Below are 24505 nucleotides of genomic sequence, written 5' to 3'. Positions count from 1 at the left end.
CATGTTAGATGCAATTTCTTCATTTTGTTTTATTTTTGCTTTGATCCGCAGGTTGATTGTAATTGTGGTCTTCCTCTTGCTGCCTTATAACGTATTATGATTGAATATAATAAAGTGCAAAATTCATAATATATTTGATTGTTCAGGTAAAGGGGTTATGATACGTATGAACGTTCTCACGCTATGTCGAGACGAAATCTTTCGACACCATTAAAGGCGCAGTAAATAAATTGAAATATTCGTCCAAATATTTAAAAAAACACACATAAAAAATCAGCTTTTTCTGCTAGTGGTTAATTATTGGGTCTCATGTTAGTGGCTAATTATTGGATTTCATAATTCCAGTGGGGGTCATCTCGAAATCGAGACACAGTAAATTGGAGTAATTGTTCACTGTATGTGTTGACTTTGTGCTTCGTAGCAAAATTAAACTTTTTTTTCTTTTGAATTTTCTAACCGTTTTTCTATGTACTTAGCGCTGTAAAGTGCGAAACATTGGTGGGTTTCACGTATTGTTTTTATAGTGATTTGAGTGTGGGTGAACCTTAAATGCTGAACAGGAATGAGCAAATGATACGAAATTGCGTATAGAAAGCAAGTACAGGATGTTGTCTGTTGTAACATTTTAGAGATGGTGCTTATGTTTGCCTCCAAGGAAATCATAACTACTTGTCTTTAAAAGTACTTGATGATAAAATTCCAAAATGAGAAGTGGAATAGACTATTAATGTTTTACTTCAATGTATTCTACTTCCCTTTGACAAGTCAATTAAATAAACGTCAAAAGAACAGTGGATTTTATTTGTGGTATGTTCATAATTGTGTCATAATTTGTATGTGTAATTGTTACTAAGACTGTTAAATGACATGGAGGAAAATCCAGTCCCTATAGGACTTTGAAATGATATAGTTGATTCAGCCTGTACAGTACATGATAATTATTATCACGGTAATGTTTTAAGGTCATTGTATGCAATTGTTTACATTTACAAAGAAATTAAATCAGTCAATATGAATGAATATTTAGAATCGGTCAATTCTGAGCACCATTTTAATAAGGAGAAACAGTTTGTATGGTATTTTCAGCAAAAATTTAAATAAAAGTCCTTTATACAGCTTAAAATCCCTGCGCACACGCGATATTTTTCCCATCATAGACAGAAAAAAACCAACACAATGAGAACGTTTTCTTACAACTATGCACGCGAGAAAAGCTGTAAGATTAATATTCACACTGGCAGAATATATCAGTTGTTGGCATTCGAATCTCGCTGTCGGTAACTTACCTGTTTATGATGCACATTTCAGATAGAGACCGGAAGTTATTACTTAAAACATACTGCGCTAAAATGAATAATGATAAGAAATATTTTTGTGCTATTATTCCGCTTCGAGCATCTTGATGATATACAAAACACTGGTGGGTACGTTTATGGCACCATTGCACCATTTTAAATGCATTTTAATTAGTGAACAGATATGGTTTAGATTTATCTATCTTTCTGGCTTATATAATTATAACATGATACTGTTATAAGTGACACAAAAGTGCAAACACATAGTTATTTCAGTTCAAACATTTCATTGCAAAGGCGGCACTTCTTCAATGATAATACGACAAACTGCACCCCAGCAAGTGTAGGCATCACCTGCCTGGCTTTCGTAACCATATTTACAACTACCAACAGAGAGACCAACGATGATACGACCTTCCTTAATACCCTCACAAAAACCATCCACAGTAGCAGGGCGATGGTTATTCAGGCCGGAGACTCCAATAGGGTGGATTTGAGTTTCAATTGTAGCAGGTGATTGACATTCTCTGCCATTGAATGTCATGAACCAACGTCGACAAACGTTATTGCCACTTATTACTCTCAAATCTCCCTGGTAGGTAACACGCAGAGCTGTGTCAGAGCGAGTCTTTCTGAAATCACATGTCTGAAAGAGAACAAAAACCGCTTCAAAAATATTCAAAAACGGTATCGGCGAATGTGAAATTCGGAAAAATTTTTTTCTAAGGTCTATTAATCTTCGCAATGCAAGTCGAATGGACGACTTGCGCTTTAGACTAATTTCTTACCTCGAAGAAAAAAAGTACATTTTCTGAAAGAGCTTACTCAAATAAGTAAAACTGCCAAGTTTGACTGCGAATTGTTGTAAAATACGGAAAATATACCCATGCGAAGTTGTTGATTTTTGTATACTTTTGTATTACGACCGAATGTTTGTAACTAAATTAGTTACACATTTCCGCACGTAATACAAAAATATACTAAATTTGCCAACTTCGCATGGCTATATTTTCCCTATTTTACAAAATTTCGCAGCCAAACTTTGTAGTTTTACGAATTTAAGTAAGATCTTTCTAGCTGAGGTGATGTATTTTCCTCTAGTTACTTCGATCAAATGTTAGTCTAAAGCGCAAGTCGTCCATTAATGTGCAAGTGATTTCGACCCAAGAAACTCGAAACCTGGCGCCTTCGCATCTCTCCGATCCGGTATATTCTCAATTACCAGGGGAAATTTGATTATAAGCTATATAAAAACTCGGTGAATACAAATGTAGCCGAAAGTGTAATTTTCGCTAGAAATTTTGTACAATTCGGTAAAATCTGGGCAACTTTTCTAGACTCAAAAGTCTCTGGCGAGAGCAGGTAGCCTCCTGCTCATACAGCCAGGTGACCTCCCTGCCTCGTCCATCTATGTACGTTTATAGTGAAAACACAAATAAAAACGCCCAATAACCATATTTCATTGGACGTAAATTTCCAATCATTGTTTTCTAGGAGCAAATGACTGTAGACGGAATACTATGGAAATTGAGCGCATAATTCGAATTCGAATATATTAAAATGGCAGTCCGTAGAAATTTGTCATTCTTCACAGCAATTTGAAAATTTTGAAATCCAATAGTCAAGGAATAATAAAATAGTACGATTATCAAAAAACATATATTTTTAGAAAAAATGTCGCTGTTTTCACGAACCATGATTTGTCCCGAATCTCTGTCATCTCTCAGATTAGTGTAAGTGCATTGTCTGATGGTCCGTTTCTCCTCTTTTTGACACGAACTCTCACCACTGGAGCAACTGCATGTACTCGATGCATCCTAAAAGAGAAGAGCATAACAATTATAATTATTTAGTCATTGGCAAAGCCTAGGTTTCATAAGTCATGATTAAGTTTACGATCCGGCATTTTCCAAGATCCGATCCACGGACCATAGTGTATGAAATTAGCTAACAATTGGTGGAGATGACTACACTTTGATGAGTACAATGCAAGTTCAAAAATTGAAAGTCGCCAATCGGACTTATAGGATCAGATATATGCGTCATTAGAATGGCTTGCCCTTTCATTGAGATACCAGGCCCTGGCGGACGTTATGTAGGATATCAACAGAATATACATTCAGGGAGATTATCGAGTCGGTCAAGTTATCATTTTTGTCGCTGAACTGGACGATCATTGTTATTTCGGCCAATACTATATAAACATACCGTGCACAATGTTAAAGAGAGCAAAATAACACCAAGACACGTTAGATGTGACTTCTGCATTTAATTGCTATATTTTTCAGGTTGAATGAAACTGTGCAATCTTTCTCTTGCTGACTTGTGGCGTGATATGAATAGAATATAGATTGAGTTGAAAATATATTTCTGTTGCGTGATTGCTGAGACGGATGTTATGCCACGTTCTTCAGTCATGCTTTTCGTCAAAATTTAAAGTGCCCGAGTTATTAGTCATGTGTTCGTGTAACTGCATATAATTGTATAATTATAGACAAACAACAGATATTTCCAGGACTTCTGGATAAAAATGCACTTTAAGTGTTTGTGGACTTTCACTGTGTCACTGAGCATTTCAATGAGTAATTCGGTTCGCAATATTTTTGGATTCGAAATACTTGAGACCAACAATGCATCAAAACACATACACAGTCCGGCTTAAAATATTTCGTTTGTCATTTCTCTATCACTCTAATTAACATAGTTTTTGTAGGTAGCCGCTGCGCATGCGCGCATAACAATTATGTAATTGAAATGTGTCTGCATGGATCCGTGGGTTTGTCCGTCCATCTTTGGACGTACGAAAGATGACGAACATACTTGTTCGCGCGTTCAGCGCTACTTTCGGAAAAGATTGCGAGTTGTCCATTTATAATTCAAGATTTCATTGACTGCAGATTCAGGTTGATGTTTAATGACGTCACGATCAAGTGGGCTTTGCATCTGGTTGAGTGTTTAATGACGTCACGATCAAGTGGTCGTTGTATCTGATAAACGTGCGCGTTATCAAGTGAATTGTACCTGTGTATGCTCAAATATATACTGTCATAATGTTTACTTGCGATTGTTACTAAGACTCTCAAATGACGTGGAGGAGAATTCAGGATCTAGGACTATAGATGATATAATAGTTGATGCTGTCTGTACAGTACATGCTGATTTTAACTAGGGTAACGATTTGATATTTGGTGCAAATGCTGGTAAACAGTTTGTAGCTATTGTATACAAAATATTTCACAAAGAGATTAAAATAAGTCATATTTTTGAATTGGTCATTTTTATACTCAATAAAAGTTATTTATTGTTAACAGATGTCCTGAAGTTTTTGATTAATAGATTAGTTCCACTGATTGTGGGGGCATACATCGAAACAAGACACCTGCATGCCGAATATTTGACAGCTATTGTGCTGTACAGACTGTCACAACTTGCTGTGCAGTCTTAATTTTAATACACTGATATAATGAAGTAATCTTACGAACCAACATTGTTTGCTGGGCTGCCTATGGTCTTAATGGCAAGCTTATATAAGCTTGGGAATCAAAAGACTAATAAAGTTTTACTTCAAGTTTTACTTCTTCCCTTCGACAAGTTAATTAAATAAAGTAAAAAAAACAGTGAATTTTATTTGTGGTATGTTCGAATGATATACTGTCAATTGTGTCGTAATTTGTATGGGTACTTGTTACTAAGACTGTTAAATGACATGGAGGAAAATCCAGTTCCTAGGACTATAAATGATATAGTTGATTCAGCCTGTACAGTACATGATAATTATTATCAGGGTAATATTTTAATGTCATGGTATGCAATTGTTTACACAGAAATTAAATCAGTCATATTTAGAATCGTTCAATTCTAAGCACAATTTTAATAAGTAGAAGCAGTTTGTATGATATTTTCAGCCAATATTTAAATAAAAGTTCTTTATTGTTTACTGATGCCCGCAAGTTTGTAAATAGATTGGTTCCACTGATCTCACATCAGTGATTGGCTTCAAAGGCTTTCAGACTCAAAGGCAACCGATATCCACGATTTGCGTACCTTTTTTTATATAAACAATAGCCGCTTGATATCGCCATCTCAAATTAAAAGTACGTATCTTTATTGGCCTCTGAATTCTTTCATCACACAGCTTAAAATCCATCCGCACACGCGATATTTTTCCCATCATAGACAGAAAAAAAACAACACAATGAGAACGTTTTCTTACAACTATGCACGCGAGAAAAGCTGTAAGATTAATATTCACACTGGTAGAATAGTATCAGTTGTTGGCATTCGAACCTCGCTGTTGGTAACTTACCTGTATATGATGCACATTTCAGATAGAGACCGCAAGTTATTACTTAAAACATACTATGCTCAAAATGAATAATGATAAGAAATATTTTTGTGCTATTATTCCGCTTCGAGCATCTTGATGATATAAAAAAGACTGGTGGGTACGTTTATGGCACCATTGCACCATTTTAAATGCATTTTAATTAGTGAACAGATATGGTTTAGATTTATCTATCTTTCTGGCTTATATAATTATAACATGATACTGTTATAAGTGACACAAAAGTGCAAACACATAGTTATTTCAGTTCAAACATTTCATTGCAATGGCGGCACTTCTTCAATGATAATACGACAAACTGAACCCCAGCAAGTGTAGGCATCACCTGCCTGGCTTTCGTAACCATATTTACAACTACCAACAGAGAGACCAACAATGATACGACCTTGCTTAATACCCTCACAAAAACCATCCACAGTAGCAGGGCGATGGTTATTCAGGCCGGAGACTCCAATAGGGTGGATTTGAGTTTCAATTGTAGCAGGTGATTGACATTCTCTGCCATTGATTGTCAAGAACCAACGTCGACAAACGTTATTGCCACTTATTACTCTCAAATCTCCCTGGTAGGTAACACGCAGAGCTGTGTCAGAGCGAGTCTTTCTGAAATCACATGTCTGAAAGAAAACAAAAACCGCTTCAAAAATTTTCAAAAATGACATCCGCGAAGGTGAAATTCGGAAAAAAAAATTTCTAAGGTCTCGTAATATTCGCAATGTTAACACGTGCAAATCCAATTAATTTTGTAGCTTAACTCATTGCCTCGTTGATATGCAAGTGATGTCGCCCCAGAAGCTCAAAATCTCTCCGATCCGATAAATTCTTGAAGGTAAAATTTGATTATAAGCTATATAAAAACTCGGTGAATACAAATTTAGCCGAAAGTGTAATTTTCGCTCGAAATTTTGTACAATTCAGTAAAATCTGCTCAACTAAGGCTTTTCTAAATTCAAAAGTCTGGCGAGAGAAGGTGACCTCCCTGTCTCGTACACCTATGTACGTTTATAGTGATTGCTTACCCGTTAGCGTGAAAACACAAATGAAAACGCCCAATAACCATATCTTATTGGACGCATATAGCCTTAATAAAATTGCCAATCAGTGTTTTCTAGGAGCATGCATGCATGAATATTACGGAAATTGAGTACATAATTCGAAATAAATGTATTAAAATGGCAATCCATAGCAATTTGACTTTCTTGACAGCAATTTGAATATTTCAAAAGGAATAATAAACTAGTACGATTGTCAAAAAACATATATTTCTAGAAGAAATGTCGCTCTTTTCACGAACCATGATTTGTCCCGAATCTCTGCCATCTCTCAGATTAGTGTAAGTGCATTGTCTGATGGTCCGTTTCTCCTCTTTTTAACACGAACTCTCGCCACTGGAGCAACTGCATGTGCTCGATGCATCCTAAAAGGGAACAGCATAATAACTATAATTATGTAGTCATTATTGCTAAAGCCTAGGTTTTATAAATCATGATTCATCGCGAACGCTTTACGATCCATTGTCCAAGATCCGAACCATGGTCCATGCTGTATGAAATTAGCTAACAATTGGTGAGGATGACTAGCCTGAAATATTCGTAGCTAAATGTACAAATGAATATTGTTGTAAATTTTGGTCAATTTACTTGATTTCCCGAACAAATAACAAAGCAATTTGACCACCTCTTTATCATACCGGTCGCAATGCCCCTGAATGTTAGACCTATAACACTTTTTGAAGCTACTTTGTTTTGTTATAGCCCCCTCTTTCCCTACTCCGTGGTAACGGCTGAATTTCTTTTTGGGGTAGGAAATGTTTCCTGAGGCAGCTAGTTTAACCTAAACCTAATCGTCAGTGGATTCATCGTTAAGAAGATATAAAACGGTTAACGGTACACGCGAGTTGGACCTAGAGGGATCATTGAATTAGACTAAGAGTTGCTTTCCATGCAGTTACGCGTTTTTCATATGCACGTACCCGCACGTAAAAGTCTAAATCCTTTTAGATGTTATCTTTGTAGACCCGGATGGTAAATAATAAAAATTTAGAAGCATTTAAAATTTTCCGTGCGTATAAAAAACGCGCAATTGGAAAACAACCGTAACTCGAAATACATCAGCTCTTTCACTTACGATGAGTAAATTAGCCAGATTTATCATGCAAAAATATACGAAACATACGAAGACTTTATATCTTCTTTCCTTAATCTTAAGTGTAAAGAGATGCCCTATGGTCACTTCAGCCAATACGATACAAACATACCGTGCACAATGTTAAGGAGAGCAAAATAACACCAAGACACGTTAGATGCGATTTTTCTATTTGGTTTTCTTTATTTTGCAGGTTGAAAACTTTGAGATCTTTCTCTTGCTGACTTACGGCGTGTTATGAATAAAATTTAGTTTTGAATTGAAAATATATTTCTGTTGCGTGATCGTTCGAACGGATGTTACGTTTACGGAAGTTCTTTCGTTTTGCGGTTAAAATGGATCTTTTGACGCAGAGTTATGACGATTCATTTTGTGTAGGTATTAATTGTAGAGCGATTTTTTTTGTTTTAAAATTGAAATCAATAGATCAATTTTTATTCATGTAGAAGGAAAATATTCTTTATACACTATTCATGGTATTTGTATGACGTTAGTTCAATTCAGTAAAATTTTGTGGGGGATATTATATTCATGGGAAGAGCTGGAGACAAAACAATAGCATCCTAGATGATATAAGAAGTACTGAAACATGTCAACAGTCACAAGCGAGACGTTTCCTATAATTATTATCATTTTCCCAACTCTGCGCGATTGTTATTGAAATACTACAGGCTCAGTAATGCGTTATGTCAGGCACACTTTCATGACAATTGTTTCTCCATTTTCAAGCACTGAAAATTGCAACAATTTTGTGTAAGTATTAATTGTAGAGCAATTTTTCGAATTATAGAATTGAACTCAATATATTAATTTTTATTCATGTAAAAGGAAAATATTGTTTATAAACTATTCACAAACAATAGTTTCCTCGATGATATATAAGTACTGAAACATGTCAACTGTCACATTTCCTACGTCATCATTTTCGCAGTAATGCGTTAAGTCAGGCACACTTTCATGGCAATTGGTTCTCCATTTTGAAGTACCGAAAATTGCAACAAAGTGAAATATAGCGGTCATGTTCAAAATTTCCTCAGACAGATTATCAATAGCCTATATATTATGCTCAAGACAAGACATCTTGTTTGCTATCTCCGCAGTCGCAACATTATCGTGACACTTCATTTGATGCACTTGAAGTACTCGAACAGCAGTCATGCACAAGCGAAACATATAAATATGCGAAACATGTGAAACAAACAAAACATGTAAAATATCTACTTCCTATGACCTAGATAAATAATAATACCAATGAACTTGCAACTTTCTATTTGCGCAAAACGTTACGTTGTCGTCGACGTCCCATGGGTTTTTTAATTATTAGGTTAGCTTATGATATGCGATCAACTCAACAACGAAATATTGAAGTATTCATGCAAAAAATATATAATAACTTTACCAACCATGTTGACGCTCACCATTCCTGCAGAGAAGGCAGACTGAAAATATTTTGCCTATTCTTCAAAAAGTATCCTTTCTTATTCAGCTTACCCACCTAGTGATCCTTAAGTCTGCGCGTGCGCGTGTTGATGCCGAGCTCGTTCAGCTGTTCTTGATTCTTCATAGTAAGCACCGCTGTTTCTCAATTTTCTGTTGTAGCCGCACGCCTAAAAACGATCAGGTTGATTCAATATTGATACAAACAAGATAGAGCAATGTTGTGCTGCCCACATTGTTCAGAGTTGTTATCAACATTGAACAATATTGTCACACTCGATTCAGTTTCAATAATATTGTTCAATGTTGTTGACAAGTGTGAACAATAATGGCAGCATAACATTGTTACATGCTGATAAACCGCAGGCTCAGAGTTTTTAGCCGTGTAATCCAATTGCAGATTTTTGACGACCGTGTCTACATTAAACGCTGTGAGACGCCCTGGCAGGGTTTAAAGAGCCTTAAAAATAGATACGCAATGTATTAATGCATTACTATGAAAAAGCATTTACTGTAATTTATTTCTCCCTTATATTACCTCACAACACTTTCGTGTAGTACGGGTTTTCGCCTCATACTGGGGACATTACTTGTTATTATATAGGAGTGCTGTGTATTTTAAATGTGATTGGTTCATTTGCAGTCACATGACTTTAAATAAATGCAATGTTTCCCGCCAGGCAAACAGGTGAAAAATTGTTGCCCGCTTCCTGTCATAACAAAGTAAAGTAGGTTTTTTTTTAACTGAAATTGTTGTGTAACATGTATCTATGTTTTTGTTCCTATATAACAAAATCTTCATATACACTACCTCGGGAAATAGTGAGTTTTTTTTTCTCTCGAGTCTCATGCAATGTTTCCCTCGACTTCATCTCGGGAAACATTTAGACTTTTGGGAAAACAAAACTCACTATTTCCCTCGGGAATATAAATTAAGTGCATCATATAGCTGGGGATTTACTTTACCAAATCCTTGCCGCAATAACATTGAAACAGAATAGTCACTTTATACGTAGAGATAGCGGGCGACACATACGTAATTACTATGCTTTGAGAACATTTTTCTATATACGCATAAAATAATTATAAGCTAGTATACGTATATATATATATATATATATATATATATATATATATATATATATATATATATATATATATATTTTTATATATATGCATTAAAATAACTTATTAATAGCCTTTTAGTCAAGGTATCGAATTATGGCACCTGCAAATTTATAATAGTCTATTTTAATTTTTCTGTTTGTTACTTATTTGCCACGAATTTCGTACGTAGATGAACGATGAATTTTTCTCCTGTATATTTACATTAACGATGAGAACTATATTACCTATGATAATACTCTTCCTGATTTCAAGAGTAAAGGCACAGCGTTATGGCATTTGGAACTATGAAATTATCCTGAGTGGTTAGTATCAAATTACTATTCAAGTTAATGAAACATTGACAGTATATTCTTTTTATCGTTTCAGCTATATGCGATATATTGCAAAATATACTTTCAAATTGCTCCATATTCAAATTGTCGATTGAAACCTGAATATAATTCTTTTTACCTTAGAAAAATGGTAACCTTTTTTAAAAATTTAACTATAATTCTAATTTTAACTTTATTATTGAAACCTCAAGGCATTTCAAAGGTATTCAATCATTGAAATTTTAACTGTCTTTCTTATGCTAGTTTGCATATAAAGTGCACATTTACAAAGTTCATAAATGCATGCTCTATTTGCACATTTTTTACTTTGAATTTGCGAAAACATTTGTTTTAAGTTTGGAGCAATAATCGAGAATACGGAATAGAGCGTTTTACAGTGGTAAAGAGGTATCTCAAGAAACAGTTTAAAAATTGAATAAATAAGTAAGTTTGCGATTTTTGCATCATGGACCGCTTAAAAAACAGCAAAAATATTGCCTCCATATAGTCGTGCCTTATGGGTTTATAATTCCGACCGCATGCATCATTGTCAATTATAATTCATAGCAGTCCCATTGAAGATCGTATGCAGATTAGCAGCTGAAAGCTAGCTTGCATGTTAGAAATATTAATTTATATCCAGCAAAGAAGCCATCTGCAAACACGATCTCACCGACTCATAATACAAAAGTTTTAAACCACCAAAAAATGTATGCTTCCAGATGGACCTTCATTACCTCTTGAAGAGATAATTTCAAGTCATCATTTCGAACACGATGTCCAAGTGAACTGCAACATCCTTTGCTACGAAGAAAAAAGTTGTGCTGGCTTTAATTTCAGGACAACAACTAACGATAAAGACGCAGTTAACTGTCAACTTACAAACACAACAGACAGAAAAAAGAATATCGGAGTAGGTGACTGGACAATATTTCACCAAGTTATCGAGGTAGATTAATTCTGGCTGGAAAAAATAGCATTATGAGTACATATTGAAACATGTTTGTCCACATTTTCGAATATGCCTTTTGTTTTTTTGTCTAACTTCATTTTATTAGGTTAAAAAAAAACTTTAAAAAAGTTCGGGTGTGAATTTTACATCAACCACCGGTTTAGACATATTTACGACTATTACATCCGCTAATAACAGAATTAAGGACGCAACGAAACAAGGAACAAATTACACGCAATATTGCTATTTTGTTATACTACAATTTCTAGCTGTTCTTGTTGTTATTATAGTTAAATTGAATATACTAATCTTTATAGAGGTGTAGTGACCCGTCAAACAGAGAAAGGAGAAGCGGTGTTTACAAGATAAATGCAGATGGAAATGGTAGCTTTGAAGTATATTGCGACATGAAAACATCAGGAGGGGGCTGGACGGTGTTTCAACGACGTCTTGATGGCAGTGTCAATTTCTACAGGGAATGGCAAGACTACAAACACGGCTTTGGTGATTTAAATGGGGAATTCTGGCTTGGCTTAGATAAAATCCATAGGCTTACATCAAATTCAGAAAATGAAATCCGCATCGATATGGAGGACACTTCAGGAAACACTAAGTATGCAAATTACGATTTTTTCAAAGTTAAAAGCGAGCTGCAGAGTTATACTTTGAAAATTGGAGCGTATAGTGGTAAGTTTGACAACAAGCAGTTTTAATCGCATTATTATTTCTTTGCCTTCTAAATTGATCTCACGGTTTTTTCTTGTATTTCGTGCTTTCAGTTGGATCGGTAAATTTTGTTTTCAGGTCAAGACACCTTTACTTTGTACAAGTAACAATAATTTAGGCCTGGCTAATTTATCTAAATACAAACTTGTGTCGCTCATCAATAATTTAGTATGATGACGGTGTTTCGATAATTGACCATTCTAGCTAGATTTTCCAAATTTATAAAATTTTGGAAAGAAATGTACAGGAAAATGCAATTTTCTCTCATGTAAAGATTTTTTGTTAAATCGGGATAAATTCTACTGCATCATAACAGTGATGTGCGATTTTTAATTTTTTTTTAATTGCTGTAATATTGCCATTTGTAATTATTTATATTATTCAGGCACGGCGGGAGACTCTCTCTCGATACATAACAGCATGGCATTTACGACCAGAGATCGCGACAATGATCTATGGCCTGGCAATTGTGCCAGGTCATTCAAAGGTGCATGGTGGTACCAGCATTGTCACAAAGCTAATTTAAATGGTATGTATCTGTATGGTTCACACCAATCGTTTGCTAATGGTATCAATTGGTGGTCATGGAAAGGACATCATTATTCACTAAAAGCAACGTCAATGAAAATCCGACCACTGGGCTGCAAAGTTGACGAGTTGGCAGTGTTTTCGTAAGGCAGCATTCTTAGAATTATCAACAGATTATAAACGACATATATAATATGAAAAATCAAAGTTACTTAGACTATGCGGGGACATTTTAAAAATATTTGCCAAAGAAAACCAACCAAACTACCCACACAGACACGTGTGATACATTATAAGTCTTACCGAGGTCTTTTTGAACAGCCCTAGCTCGAAGAGCGAGGTTTGTACAAAAAGATCGAGGTCCGATATTTCTCGGTGAAAAACGAGCAAGCAAGGTTAATAAGTTTATCATATGGCATAAGGAATGTATTTGCACTTGAAACAAACAAGAAATGCATGAATTCGTATCAATAGCCTGGTTATACACATTTGATAAAAACAAAAACAAAATAATTAATACATTAATATAATAATTGAATTATTTTGTGAACCTAAACCGTTCGGAGATGTGTTATTAATTTCAAAAGCAGTTAAATTTTTTCTTGTGCCTTTTTATTCAGAATTTCTCATTTTTTCATCTTGACATGGATCGCCGGTAACGCCGGTCCACTACGGGAAAGTGCTAGTCCATTACGAGAAAGTAATGGACCGCTAAAAATTCTTCTCGACCTATCGCTGAGCTCCATTTCACCGAAAGTGACGCTTGAATAAAAACATTTAATATGATAATTTTTGTGTTATTATTGTAATTATAATGTATAAAGATGTATAAATCTGAAATTAAAAAAAGGACCGCCCAGAGCAAAGAGGACAATTTTCCCCAGCTCCCAAATTGCTACAAGAATAAAATTAAACCATCATTGGATAGTGTATGGTCGTCTTTCAGAAAAGATTTGGCTTATTCTTAGTTCAGGTAATGCAATAAAATTATATCCGATATTGTAAAAATCTCACCCACAAAACGCAGGAAATGAAATTTGCTGCATTCTAAACATTGAAATTTTTTTGGGGGGAGGATGCCTTGGACGGCTCAACCCCCCTAATAGTGCTCTATTCCCACAAAATATTATTCCTTAATACTTCTGTCCTGGTCATTTAAATTGGAAATCAACTGACCAGAGGTTGACAGATGACAAACTTCGATAATGTTGAAGCACCCCTGCTTACCATTAAATCATTATGCGATTGTTGAGCACGTGCTCAAGACAATAATCCGTCTTAGTATTTTCATATTAGGTTGCCTGGTTTTACTTATAACGTCATTTAATTAAATATAGATGCCGTTCGTTTTAGCATTTCTCTGCATCGAGTTCCCCAGAAGTGCCAATAACTGACATATATTACACATGTTGGTAGTATTTACCGAAGAATTGTGATGAATTATCATATTTATCATAACTACATTTTATCTCCAACTCCAAGCCGTTACTTTATTACTTAGATCACCCATCTTGATTGGTCTTTCATTCCAAATCTAATTTCAATACAGTGTACACACCGTACGTGTCCCAATTATTCCTTTTAATACCTATATAGTCCTTTGCAAAGAAAGTCAAAGCATATTTTTGCCACCCTATAAAGACACTTCGACAGGTTGGTTCAAGTATTAAATAGATTTAATTAACAGAATAGTTTTAAGAGAATTATAGCAAAAATCATTCCACGATAAACATTCATGATATATAATAGGAAAACAAAGAACCTTTATACTTCATATAAGCATAAGCATGCAAGTACACTCATATGTTGACATAATTTTATACATCATGGACACAGAACTCACCTAAAATCCCGACAATTTTCGCCGCTATCGTACTCATTTCTCATTAAAGGACCATCCCTAGACGTGTGAATCTTTATCGTTACTGTATAAAGTAAAAGTTAGGATTGTATTGACTTATTCAAGCAATATTCAACCAAGATTATTTCGCACAAATATTCGAATTTTCCTCCCGTCATGGTCAAAGCTCGAAAGGCATAATGGAGTATGTAAATAATCAGGCACTTTCGCTCAGGCATTTCCTACCATGCGGGCAGGATTTCAAGGGGCAGATGTTTTTTCGTGTAGATTAAAGCTGCGTTTTACCAAACATTATAATCAACAATAATTTTTGAATAAGGTTAAACATGATACGAAGAAATTTATAATTATTAACCTAACTGAGGCAAGATAATCCTTGATATCACTTGAAAACACTCTCTCTACAAAAGGCAGGGCGTTTTTTGGAACAGAGATCGTGATGATAATTTACCGATTTACAAAAGTGCCAAAAGATACAAAGGTTACGTTGGTACAAATGCTGTCATGATTTTAATCTGAATGGGCTGTATCTCTGTGGCTCCACAAATCGTTTCTTGATGGCATTAGCCCATGGGTTTGGAAATGCCAAGAAATATTATATAATTGGAACATAGTTTTTTTAAGTAACAGCTTAAAAAATATACCTATACGTATTTCGAAAACAGGTATAATTCATGAAGAGAATTTAGTAAAAATCCGAGGATGATGAAACATAGGTTTATAATGGTACTATTGATCGATAATTCACTGTGACGACAAAAGGTCGTAATAAAACTTTCAGCATAAACATGGTAAATAGCTTTTTACATTAAAAAATGCAGAAAAAACAAGACAAAACGTTTCTTTTTTATTTTAAACAGAATTTATTCTCAGGTTTTCACTTCTTATTTCCCGCCATGTTTAAAACAGTTTATTGCTGGGGGAATCGATTGTTCACCTGCGTCAATGTGATAAAAAGGTGCAACTATACGATTACAAATTCAGTTCTACTAAGAAGTATACTAAGAAGTAACCAAAACAAAACTAATGTACAATACTCTTTCTCAAGTATAACAAATCCTTACTTTTTTAAATCTCATCCGAAAATGACATTTATCAGCGATCGCTTTTTCATAACCTCAATTGCTCTAGCATTCAGTGACATCATTGAGTTCATCCTGAACTAATCGATCACAATTTTCATTATTGGAACTCAAAGATTTGCTAAAAGCTGATCCCTGCTTTTTTTGTCATCATCAATTCCAAGCTGAAAATTGTTTTTAAACAACTGCAAGTTTTCATTGTAGGATGCAATTGACATATTCGCAATAATCAACCAATATTCTTTCTCACAAGTGTTCAAATTTCTGGCTCTTCCTCATAATGGGCCTTTCGTCAGGCAATTCCTACCTGCGAAAAGGCTGAATTTCAACCAGTGCTATATATATCTTACTGATCCTAAATTATATTAATTTTGGAGTTATAATCTCATGAAACACGTGGGATTTTTGTAAATGAAAGCTTTATTTTACCGACAATTTTTAAATAAACTTAGACATGATAAACATGTAAAGAATTATCAAGCAGTTTATTGTCATGGTACGAAGCTGAAAATTAAAGCATCCTGTCCGCAAAGTGCATAATTATATGCTTGTTTTCACAAACAGTTTCTTTCTCTATCTGATTTCAGGCTCCTAAAACTACGGATTATTTATTTGACTAAATTTGAAAAGTATAATTTTCTAGAAATTAGAAACTACGATAACAAGCTGAGTTGTACTAAAAAGTAAACTAAAAAAAAAATTACTAGACTTATTATAGCTAAACATGCATAATGAATTGTAAAATGACTGTTGTCAATAATCACTTTTTCAAAACCTCAAATGCTCTAGCATTCAGTGACTTTATTGAGTTCATCTTGATCTATTAGCTCACATCTTTCATCACTTGCTTTGACAGTTTTGCTAACAGCTGATCCTTGATTCTTATTGTCGTCACCAATTCCAGAATGTAAATCTTCTTTTGAAACCAACTGCAAGTTTTCATTATCATGGAATGTTCTTTGTGATCGTCTACGTCGTCTTCGTATCAATATTACCAGCAGTATTATTCCAAGTAGTAAAATTAGACCAATAATAATGTAAGCAAAGTTCGGAAATCCTGATTTCCGGTGAAGAATTTCTTTTTCTGCTAGTAATAATGATCAATGGAAAAAAGTTCATTAATGTACTTATTATACCTCATGCTAAGAATTGCAAAAACCTACCATTGCAGAACAAACCATTTCCAGTATAACCAGCCTTACATTGACATATGAAACTTCCCCAAGTGTTAATGCATTTAGCAGTAAGGCCACAGTATTCAGAAGCATTGAAACATTCATCTATATCTGTGTTAAATAATCCAACCAGAGTATTAGAGAAAATGTTAATTTTTGCACCATTCGATGAATAATTTGCACAAATGAGCAAAAAAACCGAAACTATAAATTTTCGACCGAAACTATAAATCATATTGTAAAGTCAACTCGCTCTTCATATTAATTACACACCGTTTGAAGTACATTCTACTGCAGCATCTTTTTCACAGGTGCGGCCATGAACGCCAAATTCTCGAATTTCGTGAGCACAACTAAACAGATTTTGCTCATACCCAGCACAATCAACGTCGTCTAACCAAATCCGCCTGGGGCGAGAGGGAACGCGTCTCATTTCAAAAGCTCTAACAGCATACAAATAGCCAAGTTGATGACATGCAACATGAGCATCATGTATATTCCAATTATAGTCACAAACTGTTCCCCATTCTCCATTATGGAATACTTCTACACGACCAGTTCCGTTTGAACCTAATGGTCCTTTTAACCTGATATCTTTTCCTGTAAAGGAATTTATCAGTCACTGTGTTTTTTTTTGTAATTTTAAGAGGGTTTTAGAGTTTGCAAAGGTTTAAAACGATGGCAAGCTATATGAAATTGTGTAATACGTCCGACTACAAGAGCCTATTAAGGCTACATTCTTAATATGTTGAACACTTCCTCGCTCCCAATAATGATATATCGTGGGCCTGAAGACTTTTCAAGATCCATGCTTCATTTATTCTTCAAATAAAAATTGTGCATGGTATGTTGCGAATGTGGTATATTGAGAAACCGACGCACAAGAAAGACCCAACCGCACTACGCGGGAATTTTACCCTCAACAAGCAAAGTTCGTAGGAACTTTCTCGAGGCACAAGTAGAAGATGCATTTCCGTCAAAGGGTCCAGTAAAAACTGTTGAATGACTTTATATGATTCCAATATTAAATCAAGACCTTTCTTTACCTTTACAATCAGTTCCATTTCCAGGTTGTTCATCGTCACAAATACATTCATAAGATCCATCTGTGTTGTTGCAGGTTGAATTGGGAAGGCAGTTGTCGGTAGTTAGGAAACATTCGTCTATATCTACAACGGATGTGTTATGAAATATGTTATTCATTACTCGTGGAAAAAAATTATCTCGGCCGTTTAGCATTTCCATGGTAAATCATGAAACACGCAGTAACAACGGAAATCGTTTTATATGTCTCGTTTGTGGCGGCAAGATGCGTGATTTAAAAAAACATGTGTTATAACAATAAATGGGTGGTGGTGGTGTCTAGAGGTAAGTGCATGTATCTTTCTTAAACAAGTTGCAATCAGTGGATGCTTTTGATGTTGAGGTACAATATTTCCCTTTCCCTTTCCCTAACGGCCATGGTTAGGTTCAATGGCGTAGCAAGCCTGACAATTTTGTCCCGCTATGTAAATTTCGAGTTATTATAATTATTCATTTCCTTAGAAATTGATGGTTTTCGCTGTCAATGATCACCAGAATATTAGCATAGCGGGACAAATCGTCAGGCTGGCTACGCTACTGGTTAGGTTTAAATCACACAAACGGTGCATGGATTATAATTAAGATGAGAATGTATCTTTGCCAACTAATATTGAAAACTTTGTTTAATAATTATTGCTTTATAATTATTGTATTGTAATAGGAAAAAATAGGTACGCAGCGCGTACATGTGACTACCGCTCTGTCCTTGTCATCTGAGTTGTATCATGGATTTAGGTGGCAGAATAGCTAGTGCTAATAGTTGTACCCGTTTGTTTTGCATTTGGAGTTCGAAGTCGCACCATTCAGTTTTTTTCACCTTTTTTCAAAGGTGACAGGTTGTGGATGCAGCCAATTACAGCCGGATTATTTCTTCGCGAAGCCATGAATATCGTCTGATTAAACTGATTCACTGAATCAGCAGGGTAAACTGGGTGTGACTTCTTATACTAAAGCGCGTGGTTGACACTACTGTAGTCCAAAGAATGGGCTATGTCATTACCGGAGGTCATTGGTGCATGTATAAAATCCTTTGTCGTGCAGTCAGAGAAGAATACAATGGATCAGTGAGGATTGGCATATATTATCACTCTCCATTGCTGATGATTAATAAAGGGGCTCATTCTTTCCCAAATGAGCAGGCTATTTTACTCACCATGCCAATAATTACCACATTCATTGATCATATTCAATGATGACAGTAAAGTTGATGCTGATGAAGACGATGCGTGACGATATATAAAATAATTGGGATCACGTTCAGACCTCTTCGGCCGAAGCATAATTTTAGGTAGAATGACACAGCCTTTTATTTTACGTTCCTGCCTCTACTTATGTTTACAGAAACTGATTGTGCATGTGAGCTATATGCTAAAGTTTCAGCAGACAGCATTCACATCTACAAATATTATATGTTACTATTAAACTATAGAAATTGCATTTGGTTTTGCAACGCATCTGCCGTATTGATTAACTCCAAATTTCATAAAATGTGAGCGATATATTAGCCGTTTTCACATCAGAAGACGAACAAATCGTCTATAGACAAACAAATCGCCTGCTGTCGGCGGTCTGCAGGTGTCGTCTAAATACTGTAGAAGACCATAATGTGTCGTTTAAATATTGATTATTATATATGAGGAAGACGTGCAAAGTTCAAACAGCTCAAAAATGTAAGCAAAACAACGTACATATAGAAAAGCTGTGTTGATACTAAAATAATTTGTATTTGAATTGCATATTTGATTGCACCGGAAAGGTTGGCGATAAATGGCGAAAACTGCCGAGTGTGACGTACATCAGTTGTGTGACGTAGTGCTGAGTGTGACGTCATTGTCCAAGACAAGCATTTAAGAAAGCAAGCAAGCAAGCAAGCGAGCAAGCAAGCAAGCAAGCAAGCAAGCGAGCAAGCGAGCAAGCAAGCAAGCAAGCAAGCAAGCAAGCAAGCAAGCAAGCAAGCAAGCAAGCGAGCAAGCGAGCAAGCAAGCGAGCAAGCGAGCAAGCGAGCAAGCGAGCAAGCGAGCAAGCGAGCAAGCGAGCAAGCGAGCAAGCGAGCAAGCGAGCAAGCGAGCAAGCGAGCAAGCGAGCAAGCGAGCAAGCGAGCAAGCGAGCAAGCGAGCAAGCGAGCAAGCGAGCAAGCGAGCAAGCGAGCAAGCGAGCAAGCGAGCAAGCGAGCAAGCGAGCAAGCGAGCAAGCAAGCGAGCAAGCAAGCAAGCAAGCCTCTGACATAGTGGCTACCGCTTACGCGGTTGTCACAAAAACCTTAAAAGACGACTTACCAAAGCAATAAGTGCCACTTCCAGTATAACCTTGATTACACTCGCATGAAAAACCACCAACAGTGTTGATACACCTGGAATTTTTGTCGCAGTTGTCCATTTTCAAAAAACATTCATCGATATCTAGGATAAGAATAATTTAATAGGATAATAGGATAAGGATACATTTTGATAGATACATTTTTGATAGATACATTTTGATAGATACATTTTGATACATACATTTTGATACAAACATTTTGATACACATGCCTACATTTCGATAGATACATTTTGATAGATACATTTTGATAGATACATTTTGATACAAACATTTTGATGCACACATTTTGATACATACATTTTGATATAGATACATTTTGATACACATGCCTACATTTTGATACGTACATTTTGATAGATACATTTTGATACAAACATTTTGATGCATACATTTTGATACATACATTTTGATATACAGGGCCGTAACTAGAACGATAATTGGGGGGGGTGTTTATTCATATATTCAGTTCTGCCCGACGGATTTCCATTGTGAGCTATTGCACTTACAAAAGAAATCCGTCGGGCAGAACTGAATATATGAATAAAGACCCCCCCAATTATCGTTCTAGTTACGGCCCTGTTGATATAGATACATTTTGAAACATATGCCTACATTTTGAACGTACATTTTGATAGATACATTTTGATACGTAAATTTTGATAATTATAGACAGTTTATTTTGTCATGATTGACGTTGATTGCGGTTGTTTTTGTCATAACACTCATATATATGCATAAAACAACGACAATTTTTCAAGACAGCTTGTTTCGACTTTACTATAAGCAATCTGTGCGAATTAGTGCGAATGAAATAATTATTTTCATAATCAATTAAGTTAGAAATATGATACACGCAAGGTGATACTCTATGAATAACGTTTTCGGGGCATTTTTAACTGCACTCTTTACTACAAATTAACATCCCTCAAAATTATAATTGCATTGCAAGTTTCAAAAAAGTTGCACAATGTAACAGCGCCTTAAAGTAAGAGCGGGTGTAATTAGTTTTGCAGTTAGGTTTTTGTCGATGTTTGTAGATGTGTGAGTTCTATTTACAATTATTACTATATTGGAATCTCCAATATAGATTTGGAGTACATTTCAGATCAAGATCGGTGCTAACTATATAAATTGTTAATCAGATGCCTGGTTCAGCGTTCCACTCCTGTCAACACAAATCTTGTGAACATGCAATTCATATTCATTTAGAAGCTCACAAAACGGCGCTTGTGCACTCTTTTTTTTGTCACATAAATAATCTTTCTTCATTTAACTTTTTTTAGCAGATAAATGCTTGACTAATAACATTTTTTCTAAAATTTTTTTTAAATTTTGATTTCCCGGAAATGTGTTTCTTCATGCCATTAATCCACAACTAGCGTTTTGATCCCTTATAATTTGCATTACATGAAGTAGCGCACGCACACATAATTAAAAAATTTCAATGTAATGCAAGGTAATGCAAATTATAACGGATAAGAACCTTAATTATGGATTAATGCTATGAAAAAACACATTGTCGGGTAACCTATGGAATAATTAGTTTTTGTGACACTCACCTAAACCCAGTGTCACCTTGCTCTTCCGTCTACCACAATTTGACAAAATAGGGAAACTTTCAAAGTTAAGTTTGCCATGATATTCCTGAGCACTAAGGCACAAACCCTGATCATCATTCGTTGAAACATCTTTTAAATATTTCCCGGTAGAATTGTAAAACCACCTTGGTCTTGCATTTGGTCCATCACAATCGTGAGTGAGAATAACAACCCACCATGACTTTGGGATATGAAGACATTTTCCAGTCTTCAATTCCTGCAGAACGTTTCGATTTATGAAACGAAAATGGGCTGGTGTACGAGTCCATGAAAATTGAAGAAGATCGACGTTTTGGTATGTAAAATGGTGCAAATATCCAAAGTCAACTGATTTGACAAGATATGTATTGTAGCCAGGCTGAGCTAAATTGAAATAAATACCATACGAATTAGTAAGCAAATGATGGCCATTTATGCATAAATTTGCATTATATTTTACAAATTACATCGTAATGGTTACAATGAAAAGTATAAAGAGGTATCTAAGCTAGGGGATCTAATTCACAAGATGTCCTCTCAATGGAAGTCACTAAAAATTCATTAATTCATCAGGATTCATAATTGTATTGTAAAACAGGGAGCGTCGACAGACGTGAATTTTAGATAACTGCGAAAGCAGTCTTGCAAAAAATAACAGGATGGACACAGTCCCTTCATCCCGCCCCTGCCAATAATTATATTTCATTATACATGCAATATGCAGTGTTTTATTGGCGAGCCGCAATTTTGAAAAGCAATAATAAGATTTGAGATTATTCACGATATCTCAGTTCTCAACACTGGAACAAATTATATTTTTCCACGCGTTGTTTTGAAAAATCTAGTGATTGCGATATCAGCGGAATATTAACGGAAGTCAATGGCCCTAAATTCTAACATGGCGCCACCCAGAATAGCAATAACTGCAAAATGTAAAGGACGTATATTCATCTTGCACTAGCTTTCAACGAAAGGAGGTAAGAATGAATTGCTGCAGGGAGTTAAATATCTATGACGATAATTTTTCAGGATCGCTTGCTGCTGCTTTGACGTGCTTTAGTACTGGACACAAATTGAAACACAATTTTTCCAATATTAATGTCGTTGTATTATGGCCAATTGTTAATATTGCCTTTCTTATATCATTCAGCGGCACCTGGAGTTCAAAAAATGATCAGAAATATTACATGATAAAATGAAATTTGTGAAACTACCTTGGCAAGTTGATCCATTTCCAGCATGTTGATCATCGCATGTGCATAGATAAGATCCGTCGGTGTTTGTACAGTTTAATCCTTGTAGACAATTGTGAGGAGACAGAGCACATTCATCTATATCTGAAGACATTCAGGACATAATTTTTTCTACCATTTCAGCTACAATTCTCGCTGCTATCATTGTAATCCCATGCATGGAAATATTTTCACATATTTTTCACGTGGTGTAAGTCGTATAAAGGCCGTGTTACACGATGATGATTTGCTTGCAATATGCAATGCGATTCTACTTTTGAGAGAAGTCGATTTGGCAACCAGGAATCTTTTGTGTCGTTATTTGTAATTTCACGGTATCTCAAATAAAGCGATGCTTTATACGAAATAACGTTAACAACCGTTAGCAACGGCAGCATCCTTCCCCAACAATTGCTTCTTTTGCTGATTTCTAGGTACAGCATTCTCTTTAAAATAACTATTTTATTAGGCTTTCATTTTGACAAATACACTGACTGGGCGCCATTTTATGAAATCCAATTAGGCACGTGTTTATCGCCTAACAATGCGACATTGTTTTTAATTAGGGCATGGCCAGAATTTGCATTAGTTAATTACTTTACTAAAAATGATTATACATGATATACCTTCACACACTGTTCCATTTCCAGTGTATCCCACATCACACATGCACGAAAAAGATCCAATCGTGTTAACGCAAGAGGCTTTCGTATCACAGTTGTTAAGTGTTATACACTCGTTGATATCTAGGATTGAATTACATAAACTTAGACTCTTGACTTTCTTTATATATGGCTATAGATAAATAGTAGAAACAAACAGGTTTTAACTTTAAATTTTCGCTTAGTGAAAAAATAACAGTTTCCTTGTTTGCATCTGATTCGCAAAATTATTGTTACACCATCACACGGAAAATTGAATCGATCATGTATTTTCACGTTGTGATGTGATTACTGTTATATCTTCTGCATGTATATACAAATCAGCAGGTGATGGAAAAGAAATATTTGGTTACAAGTATACAAAGGCTCCAATTTTTTTTTCTATTTGGGCTTTATAGAAAAACAACAAGTGAGAAAAAACTTTAAAGCTGTTGCCCAACCATGAAGAAGGTTTTCCCTGGACGAAAACGACAACACGATAACGAAAGCTATTAATTTGACAAGTAGAGGTACGTTTTGACTTACGAAAAGTAGAAGAGAATTAGCGATTAGGAACTTACCAGTACAATTTCCATTTTCTCTTGTATAACCTTGAATACATAAACATAAATATCCTCCAAATGTTTTTTTACATTGGGAATTACTGC

General features: G+C 35.3%; 2 protein-coding genes, 1 long non-coding RNA gene and 1 pseudogene across 3 annotated transcripts; 1 reads left to right on the top strand and 3 right to left on the bottom strand.

The window, feature by feature from the left end:
* Positions 1 to 1518: 1518 nt before the first annotated feature.
* Positions 1519 to 3472, bottom strand: LOC114526075 (collagen triple helix repeat-containing protein 1-like). The gene is made up of 3 exons (XM_028547576.1): positions 3413 to 3472; positions 2990 to 3112; positions 1519 to 1941 (listed from the first exon to the last, which is right to left on the bottom strand). The coding sequence occupies exons 1-3, from the start codon at positions 3470 to 3472 to the stop codon at positions 1582 to 1584; spliced, it is 543 nt and encodes a 180-aa protein (XP_028403377.1). The 3' UTR covers positions 1519 to 1581.
* A 2566-nt stretch (positions 3473 to 6038) lies between these two features.
* LOC114526060 lies at positions 6039 to 7951 on the bottom strand. The gene is made up of 3 exons (XR_003687298.1): positions 7898 to 7951; positions 6935 to 7057; positions 6039 to 6257 (listed from the first exon to the last, which is right to left on the bottom strand). It is a non-coding gene; the product is annotated as an uncharacterized LOC114526060 (long non-coding RNA).
* A 3422-nt stretch (positions 7952 to 11373) lies between these two features.
* LOC114526074 lies at positions 11374 to 13721 on the top strand (annotated as a pseudogene).
* Positions 13722 to 16284: 2563 nt separating this feature from the next.
* LOC114526151 (fibrillin-1-like) lies at positions 16285 to 24500 on the bottom strand (the record flags this gene model as incomplete). The annotated part of the gene is made up of 9 exons (XM_028547669.1): positions 16285 to 16897; positions 16974 to 17096; positions 17259 to 17585; positions 18032 to 18154; positions 20345 to 20467; positions 21947 to 22348; positions 23179 to 23301; positions 23823 to 23942; positions 24419 to 24500. Coding segments are annotated over 9 exons (1725 nt in total), but the record flags the coding sequence as incomplete, so codon positions are not given.
* Positions 24501 to 24505: the final 5 nt, after the last annotated feature.

This window comes from Dendronephthya gigantea, unplaced genomic scaffold, assembly GCF_004324835.1.
Source record: "Dendronephthya gigantea isolate DGI-Jeju-01 unplaced genomic scaffold, DenGig_1.0 000037F, whole genome shotgun sequence".
NCBI lineage: Eukaryota > Metazoa > Cnidaria > Anthozoa > Malacalcyonacea > Nephtheidae > Dendronephthya > Dendronephthya gigantea.
This window is presented reverse-complemented; position numbering and strand designations above follow the sequence as displayed.